The sequence below is a fragment of the Blennius ocellaris genome (assembly GCF_963422515.1).
Source record: "Blennius ocellaris genome assembly, chromosome: 20".
NCBI lineage: Eukaryota > Metazoa > Chordata > Actinopteri > Blenniiformes > Blenniidae > Blennius > Blennius ocellaris.
Genome location: NC_137669.1, coordinates 17646089 through 17668602, shown reverse-complemented (window position 1 = coordinate 17668602; position 22514 = coordinate 17646089). Strand labels below are relative to the sequence as shown.

The 22514-nt window shown below is 43.7% G+C and overlaps 1 protein-coding gene across 1 annotated transcript; it reads right to left on the bottom strand.

The window, feature by feature from the left end:
* Positions 1 to 1142: 1142 nt before the first annotated feature.
* Positions 1143 to 22258, bottom strand: cgnb (cingulin b). The gene is made up of 20 exons (XM_080516562.1): positions 22187 to 22258; positions 17285 to 18441; positions 17104 to 17192; positions 16954 to 17023; positions 13208 to 13305; positions 12870 to 13002; positions 10374 to 10586; positions 8660 to 8808; positions 6582 to 6660; positions 6061 to 6273; positions 5773 to 5871; positions 5014 to 5271; positions 4759 to 4929; positions 3610 to 3771; positions 3346 to 3435; positions 3163 to 3246; positions 2960 to 3078; positions 2732 to 2840; positions 1448 to 1611; positions 1143 to 1293 (listed from the first exon to the last, which is right to left on the bottom strand). Exons 2-20 carry the CDS (start codon positions 18407 to 18409, stop codon positions 1161 to 1163), a joined length of 3558 nt encoding a protein of 1185 aa, XP_080372688.1. The 5' UTR covers positions 18410 to 18441; positions 22187 to 22258; the 3' UTR covers positions 1143 to 1160.
* Between the last annotated feature and the right edge of the window lie 256 nt (positions 22259 to 22514).

Below are 22514 nucleotides of genomic sequence, written 5' to 3'. Positions count from 1 at the left end.
CTTTATATATTTATATTTTTATTCTACAGGTGGTCCAAAATGTGCACCAAATTTATGTCTAAACCGCTGGGAAGCTTACAAAGCTGTGCTCCACATGTCAAACGTCACCAGCAGCTTCGTAAACACACTTTAACTGCATTAATAGCTACTTGAAATTTCAACTGAAGCAGATTGCAAAATGCCGAAGGATTACAACATTCATCACGGAAAAGGTGCAACATGGAGAAATGTGGAACACTTTCATTAATAAGTGAATGATGTTTTTCCAATAGGAATGTACAGGCAAAGATTAACGCGCAAGCAAGCTTGTGAAATACTATTTAGATCTCAGCAGCAGCAGCCTCTATGAACAAGTCACATGCAGTACAGATATGAGGTAAGAATAGAGACACAGAGCTCATTTTTAAGGCATTTCAGTGGAACATGCACGAGAGTTATGATCAATACATCCCAAACATTACACCGCATGAATTATAAAGTACAAAAGTCTGCCATCTCTGAGATTACACAGTGCTACTGTATGTATATCTGATTGTCTTGCGTAAAAGCGAATACAGTGTCAAAAAAATACAGCCTTCACGTTTCAACGGGCCACAAATGTCACATTTAAAAAGGTAAAAAAAAAAGAAGTCAATTCCAACACAAAGAAACACTTGGCGCCGCGAACAACACTGAAAAATGTTAACTTATCATGCAGAAGCAAACAGACTTCAGACTGGAGACATTCGAAAAAAACATGGGGGTCATTGGTTGATTTGAAAATGCAAATCTTCTGCATGACGTGAAGACAAACCCATGCCACAGCAGCACGCAGTAAAGATTCCACACGGCAAAGAAGAAACTTTTAGGAATAGAGTTGAAGCACATTAAGTTGAGTCTTCACTTCAACATCACAGAGAAACAAAAGACCTCCAAGCCGATTAAACATGACAGCAGTGGAGGAATCATAATGGCAGCTAATTATGCAGACAACCTGTCTCTGTTGGACTGCTGCGCTAAAAATAAAGCCTCGAAGAGCAACTGTGAGGTGAGGTGAGGTGAGGTGAGGTGAGGTGAGGTGAGGTGAGGTGAGGTGAGGTGAGGTGAGGCAAAGGAGTCCTGCGTGCCCCGAATGCCTCGTTTTAAATCTTTTTATAGGTGTTTCTGTGCTTCTTCTCCAACTAGCAGTTGCTGGTCTGCAGGTGACCTTCGGTGAGGATGGAGGTGACGTTGCTGTCAAAGAAGCCGTCCTCTTCCTCCGAGCTCAGAGTCGTGGCGCCTAAAGCCGTTCGATGTGTGTGCTGCGACTTCCGCCTGCAGGAAGCGGAGAGACGACTATTAACACCTCGTTCATATATTTCACCTCAGTGACTACATACATGGGGCTGGTTAGTTACTGCAGAGCGCCCCCTAGTGTAGAAAAGACTCAGGTCAGGCAGAATATCCCCCCCCAAAAAAAGAATCATACTTCAGCTCGCCCTCCAGCGCCGTGACTTTGGCCTGCAGGGCCTCCTGCAGCTCCTGCTGCTCCTCCAGGTCCCGGAGGACTTTACGCCGGACTCCCTCCAGGCGCTCCACCTCGCCCTCGCTCTCGTCCACCTGCCGCTTCAAGGCCTTCACACGCAGAGACAGCTGGGGGCCGAGAGGGAGAGGATGGGGGTTAGAGGGGGGGGGGCGGCACAGGAGGTCGTAGGTGAGCTAGGTGAGGGTTCGGGGCTCGTGGGGTGGGGGGGTGGGTTTAAAAGGTTTGTCTATGAATGCTGAGGAATCAGAAAGATGATCGGGGTCAGGGGGTCAGGAGGTCAGGGGGCGTTCTGCTGATGGAGGGAGGTGAGGGTTGGGTCAAGATGAGTGGAGATGAGATTAGTCATGTGTGAAGAAGCAACTGGTTCTAAGTTTGTTCAATGCAAAAAAAAAAAGAAAAGATGAGCAAATCTAATAATAATAAAAAACTAATTATAGTATTTTATTGAAAACACTGTGGATCCAATAAAATGCATTTTAGCTGTCAGCTCAGTGTTTGATCCAGATAATATACCGTTATATTTTGGTAATGTTGCACACACCTGGAGTGATGGAGCTCCACCTACTTGGTTATAACTTTTAATCAGTGCATAACAAGGAACACTGGAAGATTTGGTAAATTGATTAGATTTGTTTTGGCTGTTGATGGTAAACAATGTGTTGTAACAGTAGAGCTACTTAAATGTATTCTAAGGGTTTGTATGTGTGGAAACACATGATATAAATGCACGTTTTTTTCTCCTTTTGAAGTGCTTATATTTTTGCCAGTGGCATGCGTTAATAAATATATATATATATATATATATATATATATGCTCTGCTTTTTTATTTGCATGGTCCAATTTCCTAAAAAGTGTAATATGGACCAATCGCAGCCTTTTCTGCCTCACATTAATTTCTGTTATGCAAACACAATAACACATTTGCCACAATAGGATAACGTGTTCAAGTATTGCTAACTCGTAGCTCTTTATACCAAATATAATATATATTTTTCACTGCTCAAAATATTGTAATTGGGGGCTGTTGGCTCTCAAGCATAAATTCTGGCTTTATGGTGAATTATGTTTACAAAAAGCCTCTAATGATATTATATATCTTTATGACTCCACTGATTTGTAGTATGAAAGTGAAAAGTCTTACATGATTGGATCCAAGATGAGTATGTGTGTTTAGTACTGAACAGCACAAACATTTCAGGTAACAAGCAGATCGTGACAACATTCACCTGATCTCTCTGCTCAACGTGCTGAGTTCTCTCCTGATCTAATGTGGTAGTGAGCTCCTTCAGTTTTCTCTCTGTTCGTCTCTGCGAGGCCTGGACACTGGACTTCTCTCTGTAGAATGAAAAAAAAAAAGTATTTTATCTTGATATTTATGAAAGTGGACACAGGATTGCTGCCCCGTTGGTGGTGAATTGATAGTTTACAGTTACTTGCAGTGAGTTATGTCATACCTCTCTTCACTGCGCACTCTCTCCTCCAACTCCTGGATTTTGTTTTCCAGCAGGCTGATTCCAGCTGTGGGTCGCGGCTGCCCCTCCATGTCCGCCATGCGAGACTTCAACTCCTTAACCTGCAAAGGAGGGTGATGGCGTTACACGTCGGACATTTCTAAAACAAAAAAAACCTGGCTTAAATCTCTCTGTGGGAGTCATACTTGTCTCTCCAGGGCACTCTTGTCCATTTCCAGGTCGTGTCTGGCCGAGCGCTCCTGCATGAGCTCCGAGCGAAGCTGGTCCACCTGAGAGGAGACGACGAGATGAAGGGGAGACCGCATTGGAGGCCAGCAGCGACACGGAATCGAATCCCCCTAATTTGCATGAAATTCAAATCTGCCGACCTGATCTCTGCTTCGGGTGATGCGATCGTTCAGCAGCTCCACGCTGCTCCTCTCCTCATCCAGCTCGATCTCCAGAGACTTGATTTTATCCTGAAAAACACACAGAGTCTAGTAAACTCGCATGTCTAATTCCATCCAACTCTCTGACCTTAAACATCACACACGCATCCCTCATACTATTTATTGCTCTTGAACTTTATTTGGTAACACAGGCCCGATTTACTCCCCCCCAGATTTAGTTGACCTTTGACCTCGTGGCCTCACCTCGAGGCCTCTGATCTCTCGGGAGCGGTCGTTCTGCGAGCTCTTCTCGGATTCGAACTCGCCCTCTAAATGCTTGAGGCGATTGTTGAGAAGATCCCGCTCCAACTGCGCACCGTCTCTCTCCTCGCTGCACACCAGCAGCTCCTTCTTCAGTCGAGAGACCTGAAAGAAAAGAGAATGTAAGATGTTATTTATGAAATGATGGAGGACATCCTCCTGTTTGTGGATCTTTCCGGGCTTCAGAGGTTCTTACAGGGTTATTTTGGGCCGTAATGCAGTCTGGGATGTTTCCATGTTGAACAAAATGCTGAAGTTTATCAAAGTTTTACATCCTCGAAAAGATTTTTTTCAAAGTTTTGGGTTTATTTTGCACTCCTAGATAGTAGACGATGAGTCAACCAAAACTATATTACAGACCAAAAACTTGAAAGAGTAACATTACAAAAAGAAAAAAAAAAAAAAGAGAAAATCGAGGCTCTAACTTAAAAGTCCAGGAAAAAACTAAAAGCACCCCCGATGATGACTCATTTTTATGAAAACTTAAAATGGCTCCATAAATTATCTATTGTAGTTTAGCCTCACAGAGGGAATGTACACATTCTACTCATGTAAAGTTCAGGTTAGCATAAAAAAAGGAGTAGATGCCGTTTTAATTTGACTAAAGTAAAAGTTAAAAGTTGTGAGATGTTTTCACGGCAGATCATTGAAACGTTTCTACTAATGGTTTCTGGCTGTCATTTTGAAACATTTTTACTAATCTGTTAGTCCTGCTCGTCTTTTGTTTTGGCTCAAGTTCTATAGCAGTGATATTTTTTTGTGTGTGTAACAGGATGAAATTGGCCTCCATTTTGAAAAAGCAATTCATATAAAAATCAACTATTCCTCTTTGCAACAGAAAAAGGTAAAACAGTGAAATATATATTTGTGTTAGAATTTAGTGAGAAAAATAAAAGTACAGATACCTTAAAAGTCCGTCTAAGCACAATATCAACATACTGGTACTTTGTTTTGTCGAAAAAGGAAGGAAGTACGTTGGTAGGGTATCACTCAACAAGAACCCTATAAAATGCTTTGGTCATATAGCCCATGAGCTGAGAAAGAGATAGTTGACCAAACTAAGACACCTTCCTCCGTGTCTCTGAGCCTCACCTCCTCCTGCTGGGCCTTCAGGTTGCTCTGTGCCCTCTGCAGCTCCACCAGCCGGTCCTTGCCGTTCCGCTGCGCCTCCAGCAGGTCCTTCCTCGAGCGCTCTCTGTAATCGTCCAGTTGTGTCTGAAGGGCGACCACCGACTGCCTGGAATCTCCCATCATCAACTCCATCTGTGCGTTGAAAACTAGTCAACGACGACATCCGCGCGTGTCGGCACGCCGAGACCTTTTTACAGTATTTCCATCCTCCCACACCTCTTTGTTGATCTTCTCCAGCGCTCGGTCCAGCAGCCGCTTCTGCTCCTCCAGGTCACTCTTGCCCCTCCGCAGGGCGTCCCTCTCCAGCTCTCTCTCCTCCAGCCTCCGGGTCAGGTCGTCCCTCTCTTTGCTCAGGCGAGCCGCTCCTCTCTTGGCCTCCTCCAGCTGAGACTTGAGGGAGCGGTTCTCGTCCTCCAGAGCCTCCACCGCCTCCTCGGTGTCCGGGCTCCGCGGCACGCTGGAGTGAAGTCTCGTCTGGAGAGGAAAAAGCCAAGCACGGACATGAGTGCACTATTTTCTATTTGTAGGAGCAGATCAGAATAGTCCAGCATTTGTTCAGAACTTCAAAACCTTAAAATATATATCTGTGTGATATGTAAATTAGAAGAAGGACACATAATAGAGGGATGCAAGTCTTTTCATATTGAAAGCAGGGTTGACCACAGCACAGGCTGCTTTGTATTAATGTGCGACTACACTCTTCACATGTCTTTTTTTTAAAACAGCTGTAATATTTCCCCCGTTTCAATGCACGAAGCAGATTTTCTGTATATTCATCCCGGAGGGATTATTTCCTACGCTTATATGTTTGAGTTCGTCTTTTGGCGGTTTACTCCACATCTCCTGATTGAAAATAGCGTCTGTGTGGGAGGACATTTCTTCTGTTCTCGTACAGTATGTGTGTGGAAATATAATTTTGCGTGTGTGTGTGTGTGTGTGTGTGTGTGTGTGTGTGTGTGTACAGCTGTGCAGTACCATGCGGGCCAGCCTCTCTCTGAGGCGATTGTTTGCTTCTTGGAGCTCCTGATTGGCGCCATGGTCCACCACAGTCTTTTCTGCAGACCCAGCTGATGACTGTAGAGATGGAAACATAAAATGGAAACAGTTTTTTTTCTTTTTCCCCAAAACACTCCACTCACTTTGCACCGTCTCTCTAATTTTGTACATTTGTCTCAACAGAAGCAACAGTGTTTGTTTTGTGCTCCTCATACGCTCTCAAGTTGTTTATATCATCAAAATCGCTTCTCAGCTATAAAGCTTCACCTCCTTCGCCTTCTCGAGTGCCTTTTCCAGCTCGGCCTTATCCTTCTGCGATTGCTCCTTCAGCTTGGTGATCTCGGATTGCAGCTTGGCCTCTTTCTCGCCGCTCGCCCTCTTCAGGGTTTGAAGTGCCTCGTTTCTCTCGTCGAGCTCGCTCTTTTGTTTGTCCAGATCAGCGCGAGTCCGCTTCAGATCGTCATGGCAACGCTGAAGCTCCTTGGGATAAGTAATCAGAGATGAATAATGTCTGAGAGTGAAAAAAAGCACCGTGCCAGGGTGCATGACAAAGAGTTGATATGAGTACGGAGCGTGTTCCCGTGCATATTCTTGTCTGCAGGAGAAATGAATGGAGAGAGGAAGAAAAATAGTCTGAACTTCAGCCAAAGCAGAACCCACAACCACAGTGCGGCGCTGGCAGATTAAAGAAAAAATAATAATACAAAAAGATGGTGTTAAACAAAAGTGACAAGCCCCTGGATTTCACCCACACGCGAGCATAATCTTTGCTTCGTGTGCTGAATTACCTCGGCTGAAGACGAGCTCTCATTAGAGGCAGGAGGCTGTTTCTTCACGGCGAGAAGCGAGCCCTGCAGATCCTTCAGCCTGCGCAAAGAAAGGAGAACTTTAAATGCAATGTACTTGAAATGTGTATAAACATCTAGAAACTGAAACACCAAAACAGAACAAAAGCAAACAGCGTACAAGTTAGTGAAACTATGGATCTGGTTCAAGAAAACATCACCGCATCCAAAGCTTTGATTCAAGCACACTTTGATTTATGCATTTACACAAAAGAAAGAACAATCCAATTGATTGGTGGTCAGAAGAAAAATCAGGACAATTGGGTTTATTTTCCCTAGGTTACTTGTTAGAAAACGTTGACTGATCTAACAATGAAAACAGATCATCACATACAAAATCCACTCTAATACCACTTGAATAAAAGATGAATTTATGTCCAACGTCTGATCAAAACCAAGCTAAATCTAGTCAAACCAAACAAAGCGAGACTCATTTTTCTCTCACGTTCGATGGCTGGAGGGCTTCCTTTTCCTGCCGAGTGAGAAATCAAGCGAAAGTGCATGCGTTAAAAAAAAAAAAATAAAAAATTTAAAACTCGTGAAGAATCAAGATATTCCAGGACTGAACTGAAAAGGGCTTTCGCGGTATCTTTTTCTGGGTTTTTCTGAAGTTTTCCAGTGAGATGTATCAATTCGGTGAACCAATTCTCTCAAATGTAGGGAGTATCAGACAGGACAGACTGCGTTTGATGCTTGACCGGGGCTGAAATATGTTACAAGAGTCGGTTCAAAGCAGCGAGACGAAGCTGCGAACACGAGCCTGTTTAAGAGAAACGGTTTGTTGTGAAAGGGGATGTTTCAGGAGGAGCTGGGCTCAGCGTGCAGCCTGGCCAACATTAGACCCTCGCTTTATTTATTCCATCTTTAAAACAACATTGATTATTGCGTTTGAGCGTCTTTGAACTCTGACATCTTTGAAGATACAGCATATGTAATCAGAGCTCCGGGTGGAAGAGCCGGCTTCAAGCAGCCGCAACAAAATGCAGCAGTAAACAATGTCTGATCCACACAAAGGAGAAACACTCGACGACATCAAGAAGAATCTTGAAGAAGAATCTTATTTTTGTAGTCTATACCACTACACTGATGTGACCATGTCAGATGGGCCTCTGATAGGGGGCGCCAGAGAGTGTCAGAAATCTGGGGGTGGGGTCAAGGTAATGACTTTTCCCTTGAGAATTCTGATGAAGATGTCATGACGACAAGCAAGAGGTGGAGAGTAAAACGCCAGTGTGACTGCACCCAACTGAAAGCAGGTGAAAAGGATCGTCTTTCAAACTAAATGTTGGTGGTTTGATTCCTCATCTCTTCCTGCAATGTGTTAAAATGTCCTTAAGCAAATCAGCGCGCCACAATGGAACACGGAAGCAGTGAAAACATAGTTTTTTTCTAATTAAATCCATCCATTTTTGTTAAAATGATGCTCACTACACACACAGAGTATAAAATAGTTCTTTCCAGTACAGGGCTACTGCACTGTAAAGTGTCCAGACAACTAAAATGTCTCATTATTGGTGAGAAACATATGCGAAATCCATAAAACAGTGTTAATCCCCAGTCAATATTAACAATTACTCAGACTGAAGACATCTCAAAGTGCATTTTTGCTCCGAACGATAAGATGAAACAGACTGGCAGAGAGCGTTTGAGACTATGCTGTTTGTAAACCGACTGCTGTTATCAAAGACGAACGCCACCAGAGATGTGAACGTGCACAACTTGACGAGTCCTTCCTCTTTCTCGAGAGAACTGCACACACAGCGAGGGCCGGGCTTGAATTAAATCTTGCTTTAACTGTGCTATTCCACCATGTCATCCCCGTTTGTACACATCTTGTACTCATCCAGCCCTTATATACTTATATCCGCTGAGACGTTGTCAGTAGTATTGAACTGACCGGCTACTCAACTGAACCAACTTTTAAATGTCAAAGTGAACAGAATCCGGATACGATGGGTTCATCGTTTGTTTTCAGTGTACAGAGCAAAGCAAAACAACACGGGAAGACTCCAGATACTGACTCCTCTTTGGTTTTGTTCAGCTCCTTCGCGGTGGCCGCCAGCTCCATCTTCCACCGGTCCCCCCGATCTCTGCTGCTCTCCAGCTCCTCCTCCAGCGTCAACACAGAGGCGTTCACCCTCTCCCTCTCCTCCTCGATCTGCTCCTGGGACTGATGAACGAACACACAAACACAAATTATTTTCAGAGTTATGGGAGTCCTTGCTTAGAATGTGCTTATCCCCTCATATTCAAGCCATCCTTCTCATTGTTATGACATGCAGCCATTCAAAGGGCAGGCGCAACACCTAATCTATGACATTTTCCTGTAATTCAGCTTTTCTTTTTTTTTCCGCAGCAAATGTTAAACCGGAGGGTGCAGAGAAACCGATCTTTTATCGTTTGCCTTCATCAGCAAGCAATGCAACCGTTAAAACACTTTTACATAGAAAAATTATGTCACGAAATATCAAATGAACACCACCTTACAAAGACCCAACCGCTTTAATCTGCATCTCGCCAAGTAAAGCGCCTCATCAAAAGCAACTGGCAGCCTGTCTGCTCGCTTCCTGCTCTCAGGCTGCATGTGTCTTTTCCCTGACACTGCCGTTGCCGTTTCCAAAATCTGCATAATGATCTATTCCTGTATATACATATATTCTTCAAGTTTCTTTTGCACCACATCCGACAGTAACCCCCCCCCAACCACCACCACCAAAAATAGTCTACCGATAGAAGCAGAAACTTCACAATGGAAATCCAACTGGAAAAGTTCTGGGCTGCGGATCACAAGCAGCCATATTCTCTTTTGCAGCTCTGCACGCTGGGCTCAGCCCGACCTCGTGCAACCCGGGCTCACAGTTTGAACACTCAGATGAAACGGAATGACGAGGTAAAGCCGTCATGATGCAGCATCAAAGCTCATCTTATTAAATCCTTAATAAGTCATGCAGGACACAAACTGCCTGACAGGTAGAACCTGACTGTTCTCTGGTGAAACCTTTACAAAGAGATGAAAACATTCCAACCTTTTCCACCACTTTCATAGTATTGGGTCACTAAGAAAACAGAAACTAACCTGGTTTTGTAAAAAAATTTTTTTTAAATTTTTTAAATGGAAACTGAAAGTTATGGTGTGCAACTATTGCGGATTACAAACTTCTATTGTGATCTTTTCACTGAATCATCCTCATGGAGGTTAAAACGACTAACAAGCCAGTTTGAAGCATTTAAAGAGGAGAAAGTGCAGATATTTGTGTTGAAGTGAAGGTTTGAAGCATGTAAAATGACTTTCTAAATTACAAAATGCCTTTATGGTGTTGGGAACTTGGAAAGTTACAAGAGGGTAAAATCCCACTTCCAAGTCAGTCTGCAGTGAAGTTGTCATTTCTCGTTTACGTTCAAATACGCCATGGTAATGACTGATGTCACACCACCAACTAAGAAACTTCACCATTTAAGGCAATGTTCAGATGTTGGAAGTGGGATCTTTCCCACCTCCCAGTTACTCATTAACGCCACACAACACATTCCTTTAATGCCTGTGTTTGTTTTCCCTTCAGTTTATTGACTTGCTCGTATTTGTTCAGTAACATCACTGTTGTTACAGCATTCTTTTTGGAGTGTAATAAAATGAACTTTAAGGGTGTGTTCACTCAGAAATCTGGGTCATCTCTGCAGTTGCAACAAAGTCGACTGGCAGTGTAGAAAAAAAACAACCAAAGAGTGACGTGACACCTGTGTGAAATCCTCCATTGTTTGTTTCAGCTTGTCCATGTCCTGGCCGTACTGCTCCCTCAGAGTCTCCATCTCCTTGTCGTGACACTCCACCTCCTCCTTCAGCGCTCCCTTCAGGGCCGTCAGCTCCCGCTCTCGCTGGTGCAGCGTCTCCTCTTGGCGCTGACGCAGCATGGCGGCCTCCATCAGCTGGGTCTGCAGAGTCATCACGTCCTACAGAGGACGAGGCACACATAGACGGCAAAAGTAATAAACAACTGAAACTATTATTATTACTACTACTACTACCACCATATCTCCAGGAGAAAACTGTTATAACAGGTCTTCCTTAAGAAAAACTCAGCTCTTTACAGCCTTTAACCCGTTTATAACATTTGTGCTTTTATGGTTTTATTCATTTGTTGCACTTTCAAAATGGTTCACGACAGTCAAATCAATATTAAAAACAAAAAGGTTTTACATAAAAAAAGGAGCATGCATCATCATTTGAAAATGCATTTAAAAACAAAAAAGGCCAGATTAACCTGAAACCAAGAGGCTAGTTGGATCGAATTCAACAGTTTTTGTTCACAGAAGATTTAGAAAAGTTAATATTCACCAGTTACAATCGGTTAATCATTTCAATAAGCAACAGAAAAGGATTTCATCCAAATCTGCGATTTCCTTTGTTATTGCTTGTGTCTTGTTTGATCATCTTGTTCGCTTACATGCAGATTTGGTGATTTTAAAGTATCTATATTACTATTTAAAATGATTGATGTACTTATTGTCATGAGAATCAAGATTATTTTCAATTTATTATTATATCATATTCTAACATCTTATTATTCCTACTACTACCATCATCTTCCAGACTTTATCAGCAAATGCCAAATGGTGAAACACTGACAGAAAAACACATTTCACCTTTTCTGGGGAAAAAAAGTACCTCAAGCCGACATAAAGATTGTCTATCTCAAATAAAATGTGTTATTAACAAAAGTACACTAAATATGACTTATGAGACTAATTTAGGTGCACATTTAAAATACATTGTCTTATTTAAAGTTGCAAAGTTAGTACCGGTATGTTCAAGAATACATGAATTGAGTTTCCTCGGGGGGGGAACAGGAGACGCTGAACACTTCAGTGTTTATTCAGTTATGAAAAAGACTACATATGAAAACTAAACTCCAACCAACCGCCGAAAGCTACATGACCACATATATAACAGTGGCTTACTGTTGGTACGGACGGAGGGCGAGTTTCACTGTAATGCCGTGAAGAAATATTAAGATTTCTTCAAATGTTGAAATAGGATTCACAAGTAGGGATCTTCTTCAATCTCCTGTGATGAAATAAAGTCTAAAGTCTCAAACAGTCCCTGATTTATCAAGACATTCACATAATTGTGCAAAAAAAATGATACAATTTCCATAAAGTCAGAAGGCTGATTCAACTTCTACACTCAAGGAAAAGGAAGAAATGCTGAGAAACGTAGTCACAGTATGAAAGTATAACGCGACATTTTGAATGATGTTCCTACCGAGACTTTTCTGCTCTCCTCACTGATGTGTTCAAAACATGTCTCTTAAATAAGAGCCTGACTGGTGAATGTCGGGCTGCTCTGGATCTGCAGTCACTGCTCTCTGATCCACTTTCAGCCGCGTCCCTCCGCCGGCTGCCCCGTCGCAGACGTCACATTTTATCTGTGATCCCGTGTCCCGCGCTCGCCTGTTCCATCAACTTACTTGTTTTACATCATTTTTGTCTTTCTATTTCTGTGGTGCGTGAAAAGCATTAAAAACACAAACAGCTCGTCTTGCTTTTACGCCGTCCAACACATTTAGGATGAAATCAACCTCCAAGTTTTGACGTGGACAAATCTGTCAAGAACAGAACTTGAACTTCAGTTTATTAAGGCAAATAAATTGTGTTTGATTTGAGTAGTTTGAAACGCATCTGAAATTCCAGCACAGACCTGAAAACTTAGTACAGTAATGAAGCATTTGGACTTCATTATTTGCTCTGAAGATGAGAAAAAAAGGCAAAGCAATTCATATTTTGTGTGGTTGTGGGTGCCACATTCAGAAACTATGCTTCAGACATTCAGGTCTGAACTTGCTTTCTTAACACAGGAAATATTTTAAGGGAACTATGTATAAAACCACATTAAAGACAAATTGAAAGCAGTTGTGCTGAAAATACAAAATAAACAACACAATTGCAAAGCTTTAAAATTGCATATATTACGAGATACCACAAGGTTTTAATATAAATTTAAAATCTAGAGTTATTTTGATGTTTTATTCTTTTGTGTCTACTTGAAAATGCTTTTGTCCAAATGTATCTGGACAATCAGCCATCAGAGTTGCTCCACAATCTATCTTCAGGGTAATCTGAGGCGACTGCAGGGGGAAAAAAATGGTTGGGAACTAATGATCAGTTAATGACATTAAGAGACATTAAAAAAAAATAGGCACATAGAAATGTGTGCATCAGTGCGACGGGCCGTACCGTCTGCAGTGAGTCCGACTGAGGCAGGTTTTCTGAAACTCTCCTCAGGTCCTCCTGAAGCTCAGCCAGCTGGTCTTCCTGGAGACGCACACGAGACTCCGACTTTTCACAGGCCATACGCTCCTCAGCCAGTCTGCACACACACACACACACACACACACACACACACACACACACACACACACACAGTCATTAATAATGCATTGCCACTCATCAGAACAGGCTCATCTACGACACACACACAGAGAAAAAAAACCCCACAGGTGCAATGAATGCAAGTTTATTGTTTGCTGTTAAGTGATGCAAAACCACACACACATACACACACACACACTTACTCATCATGTGCCTGATGCAGTTCAAGCTTCAATCGTTTGAGTTGCTCCTGAAGTTCCTCAAGGTTCCCCTTCCTGAGGCTTCCCTCTGACCCCCCCCTCTGCACCAAAATAAGAACACAACAAAGATTGGAAGCAAGAACAAAGGACAGAGAGGGGGGCTGGAAATGTTGCAGCCGTCGACCTTACAGATGTATGATGTGCTCTGTATTTTCCTAAACTTAACCCCCCAAAAAAACAACAAAAAAACAAAACAACCCAGGCTTGGATTTCTTGCCCTAGTTTCTTCGGGAGAAAAAGCCCTGCCAGAGTGCTCAGACGTTGTCAGAAAAGACGATCTCCCCACATAAACAAGCCTTCTCTGACAGGCTGCGAGGGAGCAGAGCTCATTGCTCGCCCACACCGCTCGGATGAGGCTCCCTCTCAGTGAAAAAGACGTCTAAGCGCAGCCTGCCCATGAAACCGCTCTTATCCTCCCACACAGTCATTACAGGGACGCGCACACACACAGACAGAGGAGAGAGACAAAAGCGGGGATCACGGATGTTCTGCTCCTCGGGGGACCTCACTTTTCTGCTACTTATCGGTGATGGATTACCAAGATATATTTTGTACAGATTTTGCTTCACTTTCTTCTCGTCCCCCCCCCCCGCAGGACAGTTTGCAGATAATCCCGTTCAGGGACATTCCGGTTTTCTTTCTGCCCTCACTATGAGATAATTAATGAGAGATAACATGACTGAGAATAAGTACAAGCTCTTTTAAGCACTCCGCATGTATTGCGTCAGCTATATCCTCATGTGCACTGCCAGTACTCTCCCGCCATCCTAAATGCAAAACTCACGAAAACTCAATTAGAATTAGAAGTCACAGCCGGCCTTGTTCTACTAATAAGCTTCTCATGCAGCGGCTAACCAGTGGTAGAAAGATAACGGAGAGTGGCCATGTAACGGTTAAACAAGAATAGTTCAGCTCAAATGAATTCCTTCTTACCTTTGATATATTTTCTTGTAATAATTACATGATAATTTGGCCTCGCCGGGCTTCTGAAAACGCACGGAGTTGCAAAGTGGATTAAAAAGCTGGTATTTGAAGTGTTTTTCTCCCTCTTTTCTTCTCTCCCATTGAAATTCCAATGGTGGCTCTGGTGTGGCGACCACTTGCAATTACTTCAGCTGATTGGATAGTGTCATTTCATTTCTCGGGTGATTTTAGTGAAAGTCATTGGAAATGACTGACTATAGTTCAAAAGGTATTGGAATTACTTTACTGGCTACAGCAAATAATAGGAAATTGGTTACTTGCGAACTTAGACCCTGAAGTATTTCCGACTTAATAATGTGCAAATACACTCAACGGCCTTTTTATGAGGAAAAACAGGTCAACAACCTGTTAGTGCATGTAGCTAATCAGCTATACATACATACATACGTGGCAGCAACTCAACGTATTAAATCAAGAAAAATAGGTGAACATGAGCTGCTTAAGTTCAGAACATTGCCGAGAGGTCTACATTAAGTACTTTTGAAAAGGTGTTTCTGAAGACAATTGTTAAGTTTTGGTATAAAGTAAATATAAAAATAATGAAACAGCTGAAGCAAGAATATAAATTCACTGGTATTATAAAACTCAAACAACTGTTTATTGTCTGTTTGACTCGATAGTAAAGTGTGTAACGAATGTTATATGAGCAGTATCCAGTTGAAGAGACTCATATTCACCCAAATACAGACTCAACCGAGGCTGATTAAGCATTGCAATATATGAACAAAGAGTTCAGAGACGCAGCCTTGAAACATTAATGAATTTGCATCATCCTGGAAATCACTGGGGAAAAAAATGTAGATCTATTAGGAATGTAATCAAAATATTCTAGGTTTAAGGTTTCTTTTTCTCAAACCAGACACCCTCAAAACAGCTCTCCCCCCCAACTCAACACTGTTTGCTTGAACATGTCACAACAGGTAAACACGTCCTGTTAAGTCATCTTAGTGATCCGTCGCTATACAAACATGCACACGGCAGCTGCCTCAGACTCAGGTAACTGAACACGCCAGCATCTGATCCGCAATTAAGCAGAAACACAAACAGCGTGACGCCGAGCCGACGCCGCCACTCTCCCTTAGACTCGCGTTGAACCGACAACATGGCAGGAAACCAGTCAAAAACGCACCAAAGGCACTTTCGGAAGGAGCGACACACACGAGTGGCGCCCAGGGAATGTAAACCAGGCTGCATATTTTAGTTTTTGATACATTTCAGAATGTAAACAAAGCTGGGGGGAAAAAATATTGTATCATAAATAACTCGGAAAGACTTCAGAGGAGTTCCTGGGTGTGTGACACACGCTCATGTGTCCCGAGCCTGATCTTGTGTTCGGAGTTTTGATGCAAACCTGGAAATGGCCTCAAGCCAAGAAAAATGTAAAATAAAAATGCATACACAAATAAATCAAAGGGACCCTGTAAACTCCTTCATCCTGTGTATTGATGCCGTTGCTGGATTATTCAGGAGGCGTGTTGCCTCTGAAGAAACCGGGTTGCCTGCTGGTAAAGGAATCAACCACTAAATCTACTGAAGTGCAGGTTTTTCTACAACGGAGCTCCCCGGGGACGGATCCAGCCCATCCGGCTGGTCAACCCCCAGCTGGTGCAGGGTTCCACTCCGACTCAATAATTCATGGGGCACGGCGACTGCGCCCTCAGCACACAGAGCTCTGTTCTGCAGGTGCATTGTTGGCGAGAGACATGATGTGCACGTAATAAGACGCGGTCACAAACACGGCGACGAGTGCAACACAAAGGATCGTACATAATAGAGTGCATGTGATATGGGAAGGTAAGGACACATTAGAATAACTTGAGCATGGAGATTTATGCAGAATCATGCAAATTTATAAGGCGTGTGTGTGTGTGTGTGTGTGTGTGTGTGTGTGTGTGTGTGTGTGTGTGTGTGTGTGTGTGTGTGTGTGTGTGTGTGTGTGTGTGTGTGTGTGTGTGTGTGTGTGTGTGTGTGTGTGTGTGTGTGTTCATAGCTGTGGCTCCAGCTATATTAACAAGGAGTCAGAGGAGAGAAAATGTGGCATGAAAACTGACAGGAGACAGTCGGCATGGTTTCGAATTTTCGAGCGTTAACTGATAAGAGGCTATGCACACTCGCACACATACAACTACACCAATTTAGAGTCATTATTTTACCCAAGAACATGTGTTTGGATTGTGGAAGAAAGCCAAAGTCACTGGAGAAAACCCACACAAGCAGAGGGAGAACATGCAAACTCCACACAGAAAGCCTGGAGTCAGTCTGCTGACCCGGGTCTGCTCACTGCGGTGTAAATACACCACCGTGCCAACAGGTTGCAAACCATCTGTTATTTCATGAACTAACAGTGACAACTATACTTGACGCTGGCTCTTGTCCAACATGCCGACACCAACGAAAGCTGACCGAGGCGTGTGGAAAAGCATATTTGTACTTGTAGTTTAATAAATTCGGACTATGTTTGAAACATTGTAACTTTGCTGGATTCAACTCTGTGGCCTCTTCAGCAACTCGACATTATTGTGAATATATTTCTAATAGTGTACTATTTGTATTTCGATCGATCGATTCATCTTCTGAACTTTCCGCTTGCTGTTGTTTCTGGAAAAATAAACTTTTTTTTCTGTTGCAGTTTCCAATCAGTAAGACGATCTCGGCATGTAAATATCCCTGTGATTTTCCACATCTTCAGATGAATTTGTTTTTACCTTGAAGCTGCCGGTTGTTTCATAGATGAGGTTGACTTTTCTTTTGAGGGATCCTTCACTCTCGCTGGTGCTGAGGAGGAAACATTGGACATGTCAGACATGCGTCCAAATAAACTCTGAAACATTATTTTCTTGTAGTTTTCCCCACACCCGTCTTTGAGGATATTGTAAATCGCTTGTCTGATTCGAGCCTCTTCCCCACTGAAGACCTCCGTGCTTTGACTCCTCGGGAGGATCTCCTTCAGAGACAAAGTAAATACGGTAGTTAAACGCCTACAAAACAAAGAATCGACTTCAAATAGCTCCAAAGCTCCCCTCTGCTTCCACTTACAGGCTTTTTAGCTATAGCTGGAGGAGTGTCCTTGGCAACAAACTTCTCTGGTGACTTTAAGCTCCTCTTGGGGGCCTCCAGCGCCGTCACCTTGGCAACAGATGCGGGGCTCTTCCCGAGACTCCCGCCTGCTGGAGCCGCCGACACCGACGAATGGGAGGAGGTGGACAGAGGAGCGGCGTAGGGATTCAGGGTGGGAGAAATAGGAGGCGGGAGGGAAGCTTGTGGCTCTTTTTGAGCGTCCAGGCTCCGCGACCTCCTGCGCTCGTCGAACTTGAGCCGCTGCCTCGCCCCGGAGCGACCCCTGACCTGCGGGCCGCCCCCCGGCGTTCCGCTGTTGAATTTACTGATGAGCTTGTTGATCGGAGCCAGGGAGTTCGTGTCGATCGCCTGGACGGGCGCCTGATCCGCCGGGACCTGAGGTGCCGAGACGGACGGTGCCGGTGGAACCGGGCTTGGTTTCTTCCCACTGTAGCCTCGTAAAGAGCCGTTGACGACGGGGGCGGTTTCCTTCGCCCCTCTGGGCCCGGCACCGTTCACTTTGACAGGCTTCAGTCCTGCTTCGTTATACTCCTCATTACTCGCGTCTCGTTTCTTCTCTTTTTCACCGACTGCGCCTTTGGATTGGGGTTCAGCTTTGGACCTCTCCCCCTGCTTCTCTCTCCCGGCTCCACCTTCCTCTTCCCCTTGTGTCCCAGCTTGACCATCGCCGGGAGGTCTTTTATGAGGGCTCCCAAAAATCTCCCCATCTTCATCTTCAGCTGGAGATGCGGCGGAACGTGTGGGATTGACCACGGGGCTGTAAGGGTTCACAAAATCTGCTGCTTCTTTGTTGGGTTTGGGGAGGGTGTTGAATGGTGAAGAAGGCCCCGACGTGGGTGCGGGAGTGTTCAGCTGAACTCCGTACGAGTCGCCTTTTTCTCCATCTTTTAGGACCACGTAAGGATGTCCAGAGATTCCCTGCACCCGCACGGCCACGCCGTATTTGTTGGAAGGCGGCGTCGCGCTGTTGTTCACTTTGGATTTGTCCAGATAACTTCCGCCCGTGTCGTCGAGGTCTTTGATGAAGCGGATTTGAACTCCATAGTCCACAAGGGGCTTTCTGTCGGCGGAGAGGCTGCTCATGTTCGCTTCCTGGTTTTTTTTCTGCTGGCAGCCTGGACGGACATGTAGGAAAACAGAAGACATGCAAAACAGGTGACTCAGTGGCACAAGGCAGAAATGCGTTTTCAAACCCAATGCAAATATACTGAACATTGTATTATCAGTTGTTTTATTTCCTTTTTTTGTGTTTTTGTGAAAACTACCGAAGTCTTTACAGAAGGACTCCTTCTGATCTGGCTCAAATATCAGATCGCCAGCATCTTGATGAAGCTGTCATCTTCTCCTGCTGCCCTGCAGGTGAAATTCCTTCTCAGTGAGAATGCATTGTAATCATGTCATGCCAAATATGCCACTGGGGCACTGAGAACCTCTTTGTAAAGGTAGAGACTTCCTTTTCCCAGAGGGTGTGTACAGGAAAAAGAAATAAAATAGCAGTGGTTGTTACACCTTACACCAAAAAGACTTTATTACCTCATATATTCTCAGGCACTTCCTATTTTATGCATCACAAAAGAGAGACAAGACCGAGGGAGGGCACTGGTTTCACCGGGTTGTTCTTTTACTATTTATATCTCTTTAAACTGCATTCATTGTTGTTGATAATAATTGAAAGTATAAAGGACAAACTGCAGCAATGTGTAGGTTTATTTGCTCATACACAGACACTGCAAACATCTGTTTTTGAGGCACTTCATTAACAAGCAGATATAACTTTGATAAAAGGAGTGGAAGAGTTATTCTATCCGATTAGCACATGAAGTGAGTGATGCCTTTATTACAGGTTATATACAGGTAAAAGAGTATACAACTCAGTCAACCTGTAATGTTAGTGGTGTGAACAAGGCACGTTCATCTAATATGCGCTGAAAAAGGAGCTCGGTGATGCGCTCAATATGAAGGTGAATACTCCTCCCCTTTGTCCCGGCTCTGTGGAGCATTAAACACTAGGGGCTATGTCAGGAATGGGCCTCCCTTCGCTCTCTTGCTGCCGCTGCCGGTCTCCCCAGCCACCAAACTTCAGAGCAGACCCACTCGGGCGTAGACTGTTTACTTTGAGCTGTGCAGACACACACATGCGCTCTCACACACGCTCACACACACACACACCTGCTGTGCATTCCCCATCTGGTTGTTGTGGATCTAATAAGTTTCACTCCTGACAGCATCAAGACAAACCCCAGATAAAGAATGCTCTCGTCACTACTGTCATTGATATATAAAACCAATTGTTTCTGACAATTATTATTCTTTGGATTTTGAGCTAATCAGTCTCGATGTCTGTGTCACAATAAGTCTGCCTGGTTTTTCTGTACCTACAGCTCTAAAAAAATGTGACTATTTAAAATTAAAATGTAACTGGCACCGAGCGACTGCTGGTTATACTTTAACATGCAGCCCCCTCGTCCAGCAATAAGGTTAGATTAGCGGATCAAAGTCAGACTTTGTCTTTCCTCAAAACATTCTTTGGATTCCAGACGGTTGCTTTCAGCATTGCGCGTGGTTTGCATTTGTATAATAAGAACAGATTAGGAGGAAACTCAGAACTAGGCCAGCATCAACTGTAAAGCCTACACATGTGGAAAACTGTACACATAGGCAGCAAAGAGAAAAGTGACGAGACTAATTAGAGGACGCCAAACTGGAAAGCAAAAAATCTAGAGAAAAAAATAAAGGAATTCTCCACTCTTAACATAGCATCAAGCAAACATGTTTGCAGGACTTGTTGTGGTCTTCTTCTAAACAATGGTGGGATTGTTTGGCCTTCCTAAAGTCAGCAAACATGTACGGTTTCTCAAAAAGACTGATGTATGTATCTATATCAGGGGCTTGGTTGTCGTACAGAAACCAGTAGCTAAACACTGTTTGGTGATAACTAGTTCACCTCTGCATGTGCTCTCTCTCACTTGTCACAAGGAATGGCTTTGTCAACAGAGACAGGAATGTCACCAGACTGGCCCATCAGCCATCTCTCATCCACTTCTCCTCACCCGGCAGGCAGCTCTCTTTCTCAGACGGATTTCTTCCTGCACCCTCCCCGGCGTCTTAGTGCACGTCTGCAGCTCAACTTTCTCTCACAGGCTGTCCTGCCCTCCCCCCGGTTTGTAAAGACGAGTGAGAGCGATGCTGCGCTTTGGTGATGTGCTATAAATCTCATCAGTCTTAAAAAAAGAAGCAATTAATGGAATAAATAAAACAGGTGTGATGACAAACTATTTTGACAAATGGAGTCGTTTTTGGAGGGGTTGGTATTGCGGTTAGCACATCCTGAATTCTAATAGAGTTAATTTTGTGACTCTAAATTGCCTTAAGGTGTAAATGTGAATCCATGTGTGGACTAGTGTGTCTTTCCTTCTTATTTAGAGACCTTGAGCCATAGAGACCTTCTTTATAACCTTGAGTTGAATAAATCAGTTCAAAGGATGGATGGATTGATTGATGGATGAACACTTTTTTTAAAATCATATTCCAATAATAACCGTACATACAATCTGGCATATATCTTTAAAATGCAAAAGTTTGTAGTTTCTTTCTCCCTGCTTTTGTTAATTAAAAAAAATATAATTTAATATTGACAGCTTAAACACTTAGAACAATTAAGCAGCCTTAACTAATGTGTAAATTGACCATGAAGAATCATATCTCTACTCAACTCATCATAAATAATTAAAGTTGTGGTTACATACACCAGCACACATGTCAGCATGAGAAGTGAGCAACTTGCTCATATAGGAAATTACCCAAATTCAATATCAAAAGACACATTTTCCAAAGCAGGAGGCCTGTATCATGGACAAACTACACTATACACCAGTATTATGGGCTGTGGTGCAGAGGCAGCTCCTCTTTGTCTAAAATAGCAACAACATGGTAATGCTTGTTTCCTCATTAAAAGGTGCATGTTTACCCAAACGCCTCAAAGTGCGCTTGAAGTCAGACCCAAGGAATACATTTTAGGTCATTGCTATTTGTGGAGCTTTAAAAAAAAAAAAGTGTACATAAAAGAAAATGGGAAACACCATCTTCAAACAGTGAGCACACTGTGTTGACAGGGATGTGAAGCACCACAAGGCTTATCTCCCTCCCGTGTAGTTTACTTAAAATTATAACGTTTTTTTAAATAAAAATCTGCATTGTATGATTTGTTGGCAGAGTAAATATTACAGGTATTGACTCTTATAATGAACTTACAGAATACAAGGTGGTAAGTCTAAAAAAAATAAAAATAATTAGAAAGAAGTGACTGGAAACAATTGTCGCACACCTGTTTGCGTCACGCGCACCTGTCCACTCAACCAGTATCGGTGAGCCGCGCACGGCGAAACCACTGCGTTGTTTACACGAGCCGCTGGGACCACGAGCCGGAGCAACAAGATAAACATGCGGCGCACCTGCCTTCCCCGCGAGGCGCCGTCACGTCCTATTTAAGCCTCCACCTGCTTGTAATAATACCTCATATCCTCTTTACGCGGCGCAGTCTGATCCAATTATGCGCAGCGGCGGAGCGCAGCGGCACCGAGAGCTGCGCCCGAAACCTTTGAAAACATGCAAGAAAGCGAGCAACAACAAAAAAAAAAAGCCACCCCTCTTCTTTTCCTTTTCCCCGTGTTTGTTTATAGGCCATCAGCGCGAGGAGGCGGCTGCCAAATTCAATCATAAAGCCACAGGTGTGCGTCTCTGCGGAGCTCAGCGAAACGACGCGCGCAACACGTAACTTTCTCACTTCTACACTAGAAACCAATTAAATTGGACCGGAAAACAACTCATTTCGCCAAGGTGGATATATCGCACCGTACTTACTGCACTGATGTCCTGAAAATCCTGTGTTGAGGAGGGTCCTACATGTGTCGGCCGCTCCAGCAGCAGCCGCTCCGTGCGCCCTTGGTGGGATGAGAAGATGTTACTCAGTGAAAACTGAGGACATCGGGAAATTCTCCCCCTCCAGCTACCGGCGCAACCTGTTGCCAGCACATCCGACGGTCGTCGTCCCGCCTCAGCAGCGACTCCATTGGTCTGCGGCCCGAGAGGCGGCGCCTGCCGCGCTGCGGGCTCCGGCTCATCTCAAGACACCTAATGGGCCGTTTTAATGAATTTCAGTTGGAGAGTTTTTTTTAATAATGGGTACCAA

Coding starts and splice junctions, on each gene's coding strand:
- cgnb (XM_080516562.1), bottom strand. CDS start 18,409: ATGAGCAGCCTCTCCGCCGACAGAAAGCCCCTTGTGGACTATGGAGTT. Junction 17,024..17,103: donor TACAATATCCTCAAAGACGG/GTGTGGGGAAAA, acceptor TTTCCTCCTCAG/CACCAGCGAGAGTGAAGGAT. Junction 3,772..4,758: donor TGAAGGCCCAGCAGGAGGAG/GTGAGGCTCAGA, acceptor CTTTTCTTTCAG/GTCTCTCGACTGAAGAAGGA.